Genomic DNA, 14,021 nt, shown 5'->3' with positions numbered 1-14,021 from the left:
CCGCCGTCATTTCCTCTGAAGCCAGAGAACAATGGCTTAAAAAACAAGTGCAGCCGATTCACAGAGCCGCCGCCTGGCCACATGCACGCACAACTCCCTGGTGCGGAACCCAGCGCCGCGGAACCTGGCAGCCAAACGCCCTTACTGGGGCTCACTGTCCTTCCAGCCACCCGCGGTCAGCAGCCCAGAGAGGCCCAAGGGATGAGGACACCACAAGACGCTGTGACGCCCTCGCTGCAGGAGCCGGGCCGAGCCTGACGTCTGTCCTCTCCACGTGCGCACCGGCCTCCGAGGGAGCGGCCGGCCAGTGGCTGCCGCATGGAACGCCTGCAGAAGGTGAGCGGGTTGCACCCCGGGCCAGGGTGGGGACCGCTGCTCTCCCAGGTCCGCTCGGGAGTCGCCGGCGCCACCTGGTGGCTACCTCCGCTCAGCACGCCGGGTTTCCCCGCCCCACCCCATCCTGAGGCCTAGGGCAAGACCCACTCCCACACCCTCGCACCCACGCGCATGCCCACTCCGCCACCTTCTCGCTCTCTCCAGCAACCTCTTACCTCCCCGGGGAGCGTCAGCTCCTCCAGAGACTCCAGTGTGCCCGGCTCTCCCTCCAGCATCGTGGTGAGTACTTATGTTGGCCACCTGCACCTCAGCTGGGAGGAGGGAGGGGCGGATCCCCTTCACCCTCACCCCTACTCCCTCATGGAGGGAGGTCCTGTGAACTCTTGCAGGTGGAAAGACCCAGAGATCCCAGCGGAGGCTTCCTACTGCCTTGGAAAGGGCTGGTCTAGTTGCAAAGAGCCTCAGAGGCAAAGAGCATTTTCTTTTTTAAGAGAGAGCATGAGGCAAGCCTATAGTCCCAGCATCTGGGAACTGGAAATAGAACGATAAGGAAGTTCAAGGCCAGATGCAGCAAATCTTGATTAGATGAAACGCTGCCTGAAAAATTAAAATAAGGGTTCATTCTAGGTCCTTAGAAGGAACAGAATAGAGTTGTTAACATGAGAATCGACGTCTAACATGTTTTCCTGATAACCAAGTCCAGCCAGTGAGTCCAGTGTCCTAGTGATGCTATGGAGAACTCTTCCATTTGGACCATTTCCCTTCAGGCCAAGATGGACAACCAGGTGCTGGGCTATAAAGACCTGGCTGCCATCCCCAAGGACAAGGCCATCCTGGACATTGAACGACCTGACCTCATGATCTACGAGCCCCATTTTACCTATTCCCTCCTGGAACATGTAGAGCTGCCTAGAAGCCGGGAGGTAAGAGGGGATCATTTGTGCAGGCCTGAGCCGCAGTCCATCTTGGAGGCAGACACAGACTATGCACAGGAGTGAGCACTTGTTTGGGCAAAGTGAGCAGCAGGCTCAGGACTGAGGTGTGACTGAGAAACAGTAGGGGCAGCCATAGCTGAACAGTGGCGACTGTGGAAAGAGGTCTTGTAGGGAAAGGCCGGAAGAACAAAATACGGAAGGAGCTCCAGAAATTCTAGGTGAAGGAGTGGTGAAACATTGTAGCCACGATTTGCCCTCTGTCACATAGAAGTGGTGGTTCTTACGCACCACAGAAGGCAGTATATAGGGCAATACTTGGTTGGGTGCTTTGTCACCTGTCTTCAAAAAAGGGGTCATGGTCATGGTAACACTCACCTTTAATCCCAGTATGCAGAGGCAAAGGCAGGCAAGCGCTTGGATGCATGTAAGCCGGATAACTTAAGTTATCCCCAGAACCAATGGTAGAAGGAAAGAGCTGATCCCTGAGAGCTGTCCCCTGACCTCCGCACAGGTGCCGTGGCATGTGCGTGCCCACACACAAAGTAAACATTAAAACAATACAATTTGAATTTTAGGAAAAGAAAAGAGGTCATATTGGAGTGAACAGCTGGAAAACTTTGAGTACCAAGTAGCCCAGGAGAACTGATTCCACCAGAGCTGCTTTGCGGCTATGGCCCCTCCATTCCTTACCAGGCTCTGCAGTCATGGTCATACTTAGTTCAGGGCATGAGGTACACTGCTCCCAGATCTGAGCTTCACATGAAAAGACTGAGAACACTGGGCAGAGGAAGGATGAAGGCCAGGCCAGAGATTGGCAGGGACTCCAGAGGGAAGAGGGTTGGCTCAGAAAGTAGGGGAAGCTGGGTAGATGGGGGTGAGATGGTAGGACAAGGGCTTAATCCTACCTGTGACTCTGATGTTCTCTCTGTTCACAGTGCTCACTGTCACCCAAATCCACATCCCCCCCACCGTCTCCAGAGGTCAGTTGGCTTTAGTCCTGCTTTGTTTGGGCCCTCAGCTCCCCTCCCCCAACATGCCCCAGCCCAGCAAAGTCCAGGGGATGATAGAGTCAGCAAATCCTGGCTGGCTGGTCCTTGGCCAACTCATCTGTCTGCCAGACCAAGGGCCTCTTTTAACCCTTTCTCTCTGGGTAGGTATCCTGAGCTGGCAGATGGAGTCCTTGAATGTGCTTCCTTTGCCATGACATTGCCCTGGGGCTGGAGTGTAGGGACACTGGTGTAGGAGGGTGGGAAAGGTGGCCTGAGGCAAAGCCATGCACATGGGAGTGGGAAGGGGTATGGGGTGGTGGCTACAAGCTGTATACTTTTGCATAGGTGTGGGCGGAGAGCCGGACACTTGGACTCATCTCTCAGGCTTCAACACCAAGGACCACGGGAACCCCCAGGACGAGCCTGCCCCATTTCCACCACCCTGGTAGGTTTTATTGTCAGCCTAGCTACATTCTTTCCTTGGGACTTCAATTTTCCTTCAGGACCCCCATACCCCTTACTCTCGGTCATTAGGTTTAGATCTAGCTGGCCCCTATGGTAGGGGTCTTGCTGTCTCTTCCTTCTCACCTACCCAGAAAAGTGCAGGAAGTCCCCGCCTTCATGAGGCACGGTCTGAGCTGTCTTGCTCATGGCCCCGTTCTCTTTACCTCCACTTTGTGCCCAGAGCCACCACCCCCTGCTATCATGTCCCCTTTCTCATCCGCTCTTGTTCCGTCTCCCAGAGACTACCCGCCCGGATTCCAACATCTACAAGAAGCCACCCATCTACAGGCAGAGAGGTGAGGGTTCCCCTGACTTCCTGGGTGCTTCTCCTGGCACACACTGGTGGGGTGGTGCTGGGCCATGTGCTGAGACCTGGGGAGGGATGGGAGAGTAGCTTCTCCAGGCTTGTATCGTGTGTATCACCATTAGAGCTGAATTCCCCTGGGTGCGGGAGCAGGAGGTGAGGGTGGGGCCAGGCTGGCTGGCTGTGTGGTTAGCAGGGGTGGTGTGCGGACTGACCCTGGATCTACCTACAGAGTCGGTGGGAGGCAGCCCTCAGAGCAAGCACCTCATCGAGGACCTCATCATTGAATCATCCAAGTTCCCAGCAGCACAGCCCCCCGACCCCAACCAGCCAGCCAAGATAGAGACTGACTACTGGCCGTGTCCCCCGTCGCTGGCCGTTGTGGGTAGGAAAAACCGGGAAAAGGAGAAGAGGCTAAGGATCCCCGTTCACTACTCTTTCTTGGTCCCATGATCCCAGTTCCCACCCACTTCAAGCCTGTTACTTCTCTGTCTTTTGTACTTCACTCAGTTGCTAGTTCATTTCTTACCTCCCCCCGTACCTCTTTGTGTTGCTGTGCAGGTCCTGCTCATCATTTCTCCCCCTCTTGCTCATCATCATCATCATCATCATCATCATCATCATCATCATTTGATTTTTTTTGAGTCAGGGTTTCCCTGTGTAACAGCCTGGCTATCCTAGAACTCGCTTTGTACACCAGGCTAGCCTCAAACTCAGAGGTCCACCTGCCTCTGCCTCTTCCTCTGGAGTGCTGGGGTTAAAGGTGTGCTCCACTATGCCCAGCGCTCATTATGATTATTTTTTAAAGATTTATTTATATATTTTATTTATGCAAGTACGCTGTAGCTGTCTTCAGACACACCAGAAAAGGGCACCAGATCCCATTACAGATGGTTGTGAGCCACCATGTCGTTGCTGGGAACTGAACTCAGGACCTCTGTAGGAACAGTCAGTGCTCTTAACCGCTGAGCCATCTCTCCAACCCCTCACTATTATTTTTTAGGGTTTTATTTTATTTGAACTATATGTACACATGTGCATGTGTGTGGGAGGGTATGTTCATGAAAAGGCAGTGCCTAGGAGGCCCGAGGTAAAGGGTCACTCTGGAGCTGAAGTTATAGCGGGTTGTGAAGCACCCCATGCAGGTTGCAAATGGAACTCAGGGCCACTGGAAGAGCAGTGCATGGCCTTAACCACTGAGCCATCTCTCCAGCTTCTGTTCATTACTCTCTTAAGCGTCTGCTATAGCCAGACCCTGATAGGAGATTTGGAAAAGAGAGAAATAAGTGAGAAGTCTTGGCCCCCAGGGAATTTAAATATATGTTTCTTATCCAGTTTACTATTTATTATTGTCTTGTTATTAATGTTACTCGCATTGTTACAATTGTTATAACTAGGACTGTCCCGGGACTTGTACACGTTAAGCACATACCTACCACTGAGTTACGTGCACTCTCAGCTCTGTACTCGTCCTGTTTGTTTGTTTTAAGATTTGTTTATTTTTATGTGCATGGTTTTCTGCCTATATGTTTCTATATGATCTATATATGATGCCAGATCCTCTGGAATTGAACTTCGTTGTGAGCTGTCATGTGGGGGCTGGGAATTGAACCCAGGTCCTCTGGAAGAAAAGCCAATGTTCTTAACTGCTGAGCCATCTCTTTTGTTTTTTGTTTGTTTGTTTGTTTGTTTGTTTGTTTGTTTTTTGTAATCTTTTTTTTAAAAAAGGCTTATTTCTAATTTATGTGTATGTTTTCCTCTGTGTGTGTGTGTGTGTGTGTGTGTGTGTATCTAGTGCTCAGGGAGGGTGAAAAAGGTTGTCAACTCCCCTGGAACTGGAGTTAGAGACAGCCATGAGCTGCTGTCTGGGTGCTAGGAACTGAACTCAGGTCCTCTGCAGCAGAAGCCAGTGCTATTAAGTGATGAGCCATCTCTCTAGCCTGGTACTTTTTTTTGTCTCTCTGTTTGTTTGATTGTTTGATTTTTACTCACTTTTTTTGTTTTTTGTTTTGTTTTGTTTTGTTTTGAGACAGGGTTTCTCTGTGTAGCCCTGGCTGTCCTGAAACTCACTCTGTAGACCAGGCTGGCCTCGAACTCAGAAATCCGCCTGCCTCTGCCTCCCAAGTGCTGGGATTAAAGGCGTGCGCCACCACTGCCTGGCAGAATTTGTACTTCTAAGCATGGCGGCATATGACAGTACCCCAGCTAAGTGGAAGCCTGAGGCAGAAGGATTACTTGAGCTCAGGAGTTGAAGGCTAGCACGGGCAGCACTGCCAAGACCCTGTCTCAGTTTTTGTGGGTTTATTTGTTTTGTTGTTGTTGTTGTTTTGTTTTGTTTTTTTCAAAACAGGTTTCTTGTGTAGCCCAGGCTCTGGAGACCAAGGCCTCTCATTTATTTCTCTCTTTTCCAAATCTCCTATCAGGGTCTGTCAGAGATGCTTCAGAGATGTCTGTTACGTGACTGAATCATGAATGGGAGCGGGAGAGATAGCTCAGTGGTTAAGGTCGTGCACTGCTCTTCTTTGATTAAGTAAAAAATTAAAAAGGGTTTAACCAGGTGTAGTGTACTTGGGAGGCAGAGGCAGACAGATCTCTGAGTTTGAGGCCAGCCTAGTCTACAGAGTAAGTTCCAGGACAGCCAGGGCTACACAGAGAAACCCTGTCTCTAAAAACAAAGAAAGGAAAGACGGAAGAATGGAAGGAAGGAAGGAAGGAAGGAAGGAAGGAAGAAAGGAAGGAAGAAAGGAAGGAAGAAAGGAAGGAAGACTTTGTAGTGTTCTCTTCAAGGTCAAGCCCTGTTCCACAAGCTGGAGAAGCCAGTGGCTGAGTGGTCACATTGATTCTGGGGCCTTTATCTCCTAGAGACAGAATGGAGGAAACGGAAGGCATCTCGAAAGGGGGCAGAGGAAGAGGAGGAGGAAGAAGATGATGACTCTGAAGAGGAGATTAAGGCCATCAGGGAGCGGCAGAAAGAGGAACTCAGTAAGGTAGCATCTTCCCCAGCACCACCACCACTTCATACCATCTAGGTGACAAATATTCTGGCCCCATAGCCAGTGTCAAAGGATAGTGCCATAGAAATATCTGCATTTGAACCGGTGGGAGGTGCCTCTCCTTTACCAGGATTCCTGGGCTTTAGGATCCTTTTGGAACAGTGCTCCTGGACATTCAGATCCAAAGCACAGGAAAAGGAAGGTGTACCAGCCCCAGGTTTCAGCAGACTGATCTAGGGGAGGAGAGAGAATGAGGAGTCATGGGAAGGCCATTGGTTGTGCTCTTGACATGGTGACCTAGAACAGAGAAGCCACCGTGGAAGGGTACCACTGAACGTCGTCAGCAAACCTTATGTGTTTGAATGTCCAGTAAGATCAAGAGGCTCCAGATATGGACTAGCCACCTGGAAAAGCCATTGCTAATCCTCCTGGGTCGAACCCCAAGTTTGCACTTTTCAGAGACAGGAAGTTGGTGTCTGAGGCTGGGCCCCATTCTCCTCCACCCCCAAACAGGTTACTTCCAACTTGGGAAAGATGATCTTGAAAGAAGAGATGGAAAAGTCATTGCCCATCCGGAGGAAAACACGCTCTCTGCCTGACCGGACACCCTTCCATACCTGTGAGTACTGTGGGGTGGGCTCACGATCATCTGGCCAGGGGTGGGTGTGGGGTGGGCAGATGTGTGTGTGGCTATTGAACCATTATACTTAAAAGATTCAGTCTGGGTGTGAGGCCCACATGTGTACTCCTTTAGGGCAAAAATATGAACCGATAGCCAGAACAGAGATTGGCAGTACAAGCAGTGTGAGAGCCCTGACTTCATTAAATGGACACTTAGTGAGGGACATGCTAAGCACTGGGGACATTATGAGTGAAAATACAGCCATTTCCTTTGGCCAGGGGGAAAGTGATGTTTAAATCTATGTGGCTTTTGGAGCAGTGTGGCAGGTGAGGAGACAGAATATCAGTGAGTACTTTGAAAGGCCAGTGAGGAGGCCTGGTAGGCTCCCCTAAGTATTTTTTTTTAATGATTTACTTACTTATTTTATGTGCATTGGTGTTTTGCCTGCATGTATCAGTATGAGCATGTCAGATCCCCAGGAGCTACAGACAATTGTGAGCTACCATGTGCATGCTGGGAATCGAACCCAGGTCCTCTGGAATAACAGCCAGTGATTTTAACAGAGCCACCTCTCTAGCCTCCCCTAAGTCTTAGAAGAGGCAAATAAATGATGCAGAATGTCCTTCCGAGTGTCAAGAATAGCCTGGGGCAAAAGGCCGGGAACTTGAACCAGTGTGGTAGCTCAGAGGGCATGGCCACCATAGCCTGCGGTGAGGCAGAGAAATGGGTGAAGGGGACCTTGAGTTCTGGGCCTCTGAGCAACCCCAACTAGCCTGGACTTCTCTAGAGTCTGGTAGCTGGAGACGGGAGGGACAGAGCTAAGCACCCCAAAAGAGAAGCATGAGAACTCTTAAAATCTGACCTTGGAAGCCATGACAGCTCACTGTTTTTGCATTCTATTGGTCAAAGCTGGCACAGTGGCACAAGTCTAATCCCAGAACTAGGGGTCTAGCCTGGGCTGGTGACGAAAAAAAAAGACCCTATCTTAATCACTGTTCTGTTGCTGTGAGGAGACACCATGAACAAAGCAACAATAAAAGAAAGCATTTAATTGGAGCTGGCTTAAGGTTTCAGAGGCTTAGTCCATTGTCATCATGGCAGGGAACATGGTGGCCCTCATGACACCAGAACAGCGGCCGAGAGCTACATCCTGATCCAAAGGCAGAGGAAGCCTAGGCCTGGCATGGGCTTTTTGTTTGTTTGTTTTTTGTTTTGGTTTTTTGTTCGTTTTTTTGTTTTCAAGACAGGGTTTCTCTGTGTAGCCCTGGCTGTCCTGGAACTCACTCTGTAGACCAGGCTGCCCTCAAACTCAGAGATCCGCCTGCCTCTGCCTCCCAAGTGCTGGGATTAAAGGCGTGCGCCTCTTCTAATCCTTCTCAACAGAGCCATTCTCTGGTGGCTAAGCATTCAAATATATGGGGCCTATGGGGAGATGATTCTTATTCAAACTACCACAGACTCTATCTCCAAAACAACAACAATAACAAAAATGTAGAAATGAAACTAGACTCAAGGTAGACTAGATTCTGACCCAGATTCAAGGAACTACAAGGTTTCATTACAAAAAGGAAGCAAGGTATATGGAAGAGTGACAGGTCATCTCTGGAAACAATCTTCCAAACTGGTTTGCAGATGAACAGATTAATCCGCCTTCTGTCCCTGTATGGAAATACCTGGCCAGACCTGTGGAGCAGGCCTGTAATCTGAGCTGCTCAGGAGACTGAAGCAAGAGAATTCAACATTTAAGGCATCTGGGCATAGTGGTGCATGCCTTTAATCCCAGTACTTTGTAAGCAGAGGCAGGTGGATCTCTGTGAGTTCAAGACCAGCCTGTCCTACATAGAGAGCTCTAGGACAGCCAGGGCTACATAGAGAGATCCTGTCTCAAAAACAAAACAAAGAAGGAAAGGAAGGAGAGGGAGAGGGAGAGAGAGATTGAGAGAGAGATTGAGAGAGAGATTGAGAGAGAAACAAAAGAAAAAAAAGGAAAAAGTTTAAGGCTCAGAGTGAGTCTAAGTCTAGCCTAGACAACATAGTAGACCCTGTTTCAAAATAAAAACCTTTTAGAGCAGGGCTGGAGAGATGGTTCAGCAGTTAAGAGCACTGGCTTCTCTTCCAGAGGACCCAGGTTCAATTCCCAGCACCCAAATGTCAGCTCACATAGGGTTTGCCCTTAGCCCTGAGACAATTCCTCCTCTTCCTTTTCCTCTTCCTCCTCCCGTACAACTCCAGTTCCAAAAGATCTGACACCCCCACACAGACATACATGCAGGCAGAACACTAATGCACATAAAATAAAAGGAAACAAACCATTTAAACAAACAAACAAAAGCTATCAGAGCCTGGTTTGGTGGTGCACACCTTTCATCCTGGTGCTTAGAAGCAGACAAAGGCTTAGTGAGTTCAAAGCCACCATGATCTAGATAAGGAGTTCCAAGTCATCTAGAATGGCATAGTGGGACCCTGTTAAAAAATTATTTGTTTTATGTATGGGTGTTTTGTCTGCATGTATGTCTGTGCACTGGATGCATGCACAGAGGCCAGAGGAGGGTATAGGAGTCCCTGAGGACTGCATGGTTGTGAGCTGCCGTGTGGGTGCAGAAGAGCAGCCACTGAGCCATCTTTCTAGTTCCAAGTTTCTAAAAGATGTGTGTGTGTGTGTGTCTGTCTGTCTGTCTGTCTGTCTCTGTGTGTGTATATATGTATGATGTCTGTGTGTTGAGGATAGATATCAGAGAACAACTTTGTAGAGTCAGTAGTATTTTTTTCTACTTCTGTGTGGATTCAAGGGATAAAATTTACATTGTCAGGGTTGCAAGGCATTTGCCTTTACCCTTTGAGTCATCTCTGTGGCCCTGTTCCTACCTTCTTTTTTTTTTTTTTTTAATTTTTTTTTTTTTTCGAGACAGGGTTTCTCTGTATAGCCCTGGCTGTCCTGGAACTCACTCTGTAGACCAGGCTGGCCTCAAACTCAGAAATCTGCCTGCCTCTGCCTCCCAAGTGCTGGGGTTAAAGGTGTGTGCCACCACTGCCCGGCCTGTTCCTACCTTCTTAACTTCTCATAATTTTTGCAGCTTTTCGATATGCTGAAACCATATCCTAAGAATAACACATCCTTTGGGGTTCAGAGAAGAGGGGAAAGATCTGAGAATTGCTTAGATCACATCCACTGAAGTGAATCCTAGGACCCATCAGAAGGGGGATAAGGGAGAGAGGTGTCAGGGCTTTATCGATGTAGAACAAATGGTTGGGAACTGAGTTTGGCAAGCCAGAAGCTGGAGGGTCTGCAGCTAATATGTGTAGGAGATGGGAAAAGAAAGATTACTCATGGAGAAAGGAAAGGGAAATTGGGTGGCCAGGCCTGCAGAACATGAGGCCTTAGCTAGCATGTTCAGTAATGACCACCATGAGCCGGGTGGTGGTGGTGCACGCCTTTAATCCCAGCACTTGGGAGGCTGAGGCAGGCGGATTTCTGAGTTTGAGGCCAGCCTGGTCTACTGAATGAGTTCCAGGACAGCTAGAGCTACACAGAGAAACCCTGTCTCGAAAAACAAAAAACAAACAAACAAGCAAACAAACAAACAAAAAACAAACAACAACAACAAAAAGTAATGACTACCATGTTCAAGGGCTACATAGCGAGACCCTGTCTTTAAGAAAAGGAAAATCAGCCGGGCAGTGGTGGCGCACGCCTTTAATCCCATTAATCCCAGCACTTGGGAGGCAGAGGCAGGCAGATTTCTGAGTTTGAGGCCAGCCTGGTTTACAAAGTGAGTTCCAGGATAGCCAGGGCTATACAGAGAAACCCTGTCTTGAACCCACTCCCCCCGCCCCCCCCCCCCAAAAAAAAGAAAATCTAGACTGAGGAGCATGGGGAGGACATGGAGCCCTGTGCTGGGGAGGCAGCCATGGCAGACCTCCTCCACTGAAGGAAGGACTAGGGCTGCTGAGCCAGAGGCTGGACTGCTTGGTGGGAATATTGCGTGGTCTTTCCTTTGTGAGATGCTACTCCACAGCTGTGGGCGTAAGGAGGTATGGGCTGATCCAATCCGTTGCTAGCGTTTGGTAAGGAAAGTGCTGAGGGACTATGGTGCCAGGCAACTGTCTCCAGGGCATTACTCTTTGGAAGAGTGTAGAAGACTGCAACAAAGAGACCCAGTAGGACTGAGAATTTATTTGCTTTGGTTTTGTTGTTGTTTGTTTGTTGGTAGGGGTCTTCATACTTGCAGAGCAAGCCCTCTTACCTACTGAGGCAGCTACTTAGCCTCAAATGGGAACTATCCTGACTGCATTCACTGTGCTAAGATGATGACTATGTCAGAACTGTGCTGTCAAATGGCCAGAAGTTGACCACTGTTATACCGTTGTCATACCTTCAAGATTTCACTTAGAGTTGTTGTGTATTTGTAGATCTCGAACTTACTTCATGGTGGCTGGAGTGACATGAGCCTTAACTTTGCCTGGGGCTCACACTAGACTTTTGACTCACTTCTAGTTAGAGAGAAAAGGGAAGATATAGGCTCAGCAGAGGCCACAGCGCACTCACTATGGAAGTCCACAGAAGCCTGCCGGGTTCTGGCCAGGGAAAGCCATTGAGGCAGCTGTCTTAGAAAGGACTGTCAAGGTCAAGGGACTAAACCTGAGCCCTCTTGCTCTCTTTCAGCCTTGCATTCCGGAACATCTAAATCCTCTTCCCTTCCTTCCTATGGCAGGACCACTCTGAGCCGGGTAAGGCCTTAGGACCAAGCAGGGGCTGCATGGGAGAGGTGTGTGTCTACCATTGCTTCTGAGTGACCAAGCACTTGGAGGCCTTAGGTGGTGGGAAGCCCTCAGAGTAAAGGAGTCTGTTCAAGGTTGTCCTCAGCTTCCTCTGATTTCTTTGTATCATTTCTTAGCTACAGTCCACAGAATTCAGCCCATCGGGAAGTGAGGCTGGGAGCCCAGGTGAGCAGTGGGGTCACATGTCGCTGGGACGCGGGCCTCCACAGACTTTATAGACAGCCTCTGTCCAAGGTGGGCGTGGTTTAAGATCAGGTGAAGGTGCAACTTCTGAAGCTGTCTCTAAACCTTGGCTCTTGTCTCCTTAGGCCTGCAGGTGAGCGCCCCCTGGAGGGGAGCAGGAGAACCTCAGGAAACCAGAGCCAGGCATGGGTACTGGTGGGGGGGGGGTACGGGCCGACAAGTTGCTTGGTGAAGACTGAAGACGCCTAGGGTAAGGTTGAGAAGGTCCCCCTGACCCACTCTGGCTCACTGCGGCTTTGGTCTCCCCAGAACGGAGAGGGCCAGAGGGGGAGGATGGATCGGGGGAACTCCCTGCCCTGTGTGCTGGAGCAGAAGGTGAGGGCAGGGGACCTGACCACCACAGTGGGGTGGGCTTCAGGGGGGTGGTGAAGCCCACCAAGCTGAATGCGCTCAGGGTGCTCCTGGGGATGACGGGGTGGGGGTTGGTGGGCAGCAGGGAAGCCGAAGAAGATGAATGGCAAGATGGCATGAATCCCAGTGGCCTCTGCAGGGGGGACCGGGGAGTCAAGGGGGTTATGAGCACAGGAGACTAGGAACCTAAGAGGGCTCTCTACCTCTCCAGATCTATCCCTATGAGATGCTGGTGGTGACCAACAAGGGGAGGACTAAGCTGCCTCCGGGTGTGGACCGCATGAGGCTTGAGGTATGCAAGAAAGACATGTGGCGTGGGGGACGGGCCACCCAGTGGGGCCGCCTTTGACTTTGAGGCTGTAGAGGCTGCCTCCTTAATCACTCAGTTGCCCTTGTCCCCACAGAGGCATTTGTCAGCAGAAGACTTCTCTAGGGTCTTCGCCATGTCTCCTGAGGAGTTTGGCAAGCTAGCCCTGTGGAAGCGGAACGAACTCAAGAAGAAAGCTTCCCTCTTCTGACATCCCTGCCAGCTCGCCCTGTCCGTGACAGTACCTTCCTTCTGCTGCTTTGAGGCCCTGAAGCTGGGGCTGTGAGACCCCACAGCGTCCTCTTCCTCTGCTGGCTGGGAGCAGCAGGAGGCTGGACAGAAGCGTTGGGCTCCATTCCTCAGGGAGAGAGCCAAGAAGTGCACAGTCCCAGAGTCACAAGGCATGGACTTCCTTCCCCACGATGGGCCAGGGGCCTTACCTTCTCCCTGGGCTTCACTGCCTAGCCAAACCCAGCCCGGACTCCAGCACACAGTCAATGTTTGCACCCGTTCCCTGTCTGTCACCCCACATGAGGGTCCCCAGAAGACAGTGAGGAGAAATGAAGGGGGATTCGTGGGGGAGGTCTGTCTGCTGTCCTGTACAAGGGGAGGCGGCAGCTCTGGGACCCTGTGCCTGCCCACCCAAAGGCTCCAGCCAGCTGCACTCCTGACAGCTTCCTGCACTCGAGCCGGATGCTTCTCTAACTGACAGAAGCAGGCTCTACCTGGACCTCCAGCTGGGAGGTCGTCCTCCCTCTAGCTTGTATGTCCTGTACTTTGCAACCCCTAAGCTTCAAACCTCTTGCTCAAGACCCAGGGCTTATTCGAAGCTGTGGCTAAGAGCAGAGATGCTGTTCACACAATGCCTCACCACCACCAGCCTCCAGGCAAAACCAGATAGGATGTACCCTTCTAGCACCTGTCCTGGGACCACTGAGCCCAGGCCTCAGCCTCCCTCAGATGGGATGGAGAGGCCTAGCTTAGGACACCTCTGAGAGCCCAGGCTCCCAGGTCCCTCCATTGCCATGCATCTCCTACTGTGCTCTCTACAGAATGTAATTTATTGGGGCACCCTCTGCTGCTTCCCTTCCCTGACTCCCTGCCCTACCTAATTGCACTTCCAGTCCTGTCTGTCCACATATGTACGTGTGTATAATTATACATATATATATATACATATCTATTTTGCCTAGGTCTGGGTTTTGTTTTTACCCAGACCCTGGCACTCCCTGTCCAATGTGTGTGTGATCATGCTGGTAGGAGTAACTGCTTGGAATTAAAAGGTTGCACTGGGTCCCTAAATCTGTTGTTTCCATCCATGCCTGTGCATGTCAGATAAGCACTCTGCCACAACCAATAGTCTTACCTCTTCAGAAAACTTTGAAATTTTAAGACAGACTCTCATTGAGTTGCCCAGGCTGGACCTGACCTGTCACTCTGTAGCTCAGGAAGTTTTGGTCTTCTTGGTACAGTATCAAATAGCTGGGAGTATAGGCTTAGGCCAGCAGCCAGAACTATCTATTCATTTATTCTGTTTTGTTGTTTTGTTTGAAATAAGGTGTCCCATAGCAAAGGCTGGCCTTGAACTTGCCACATAACCAAGGTTGGCCTTGAATTCCTGATCCAGCGTTTGCTTTCCAAGTGCTGGGATCACAGGC

General features: G+C 50.3%; 1 protein-coding gene across 5 annotated transcripts; it reads left to right on the top strand.

Moving 5' to 3' along the window:
- Positions 1 to 238: 238 nt before the first annotated feature.
- On the top strand, positions 239 to 12,624 carry Dmtn (dematin actin binding protein). Of its 5 annotated transcripts, XM_028758756.1 has the most exons (15): positions 239 to 336; positions 541 to 615; positions 1,104 to 1,259; positions 2,207 to 2,251; positions 2,606 to 2,705; positions 3,004 to 3,060; positions 3,301 to 3,453; positions 5,931 to 6,055; positions 6,575 to 6,680; positions 11,347 to 11,411; positions 11,579 to 11,627; positions 11,771 to 11,778; positions 11,955 to 12,020; positions 12,268 to 12,348; positions 12,461 to 12,624. In XM_028758756.1, the coding sequence occupies exons 1-15, from the start codon at positions 319 to 321 to the stop codon at positions 12,572 to 12,574; spliced, it is 1,218 nt and encodes a 405-aa protein (XP_028614589.1). In that variant the 5' UTR covers positions 239 to 318; the 3' UTR covers positions 12,575 to 12,624. The 5 variants fall into 5 exon arrangements, with proteins under 5 accessions (XP_028614589.1, XP_028614590.1, XP_028614591.1 ...); XM_028758757.1 differs by lacking the exon at positions 541 to 615; XM_028758759.1 differs by lacking the exon at positions 11,955 to 12,020 and having other exon boundaries at positions 316 to 336; positions 12,461 to 12,574.
- The last annotated feature ends 1,397 nt before the right edge of the window (positions 12,625 to 14,021 follow it).

This window comes from Grammomys surdaster, unplaced genomic scaffold (genome assembly GCF_004785775.1).
Source record: "Grammomys surdaster isolate TR1022 unplaced genomic scaffold, NIH_TR_1.0 126219, whole genome shotgun sequence".
Taxonomy (NCBI): domain Eukaryota; kingdom Metazoa; phylum Chordata; class Mammalia; order Rodentia; family Muridae; genus Grammomys; species Grammomys surdaster.
Note: the sequence above shows the minus strand (reverse complement) of the source record. Positions and strands in the feature narration are given on the sequence as shown.

Excerpts from the sequence above, each read along its gene's own strand:
- Dmtn (XM_028758756.1), top strand. Across the intron at positions 1,260-2,206 it reads AGCTGCCTAGAAGCCGGGAG|TGCTCACTGTCACCCAAATC; the intron begins GTAAGAGGGGAT and ends CTCTGTTCACAG. Across the intron at positions 3,454-5,930 it reads CCCGTCGCTGGCCGTTGTGG|AGACAGAATGGAGGAAACGG; the intron begins GTAGGAAAAACC and ends TTTATCTCCTAG.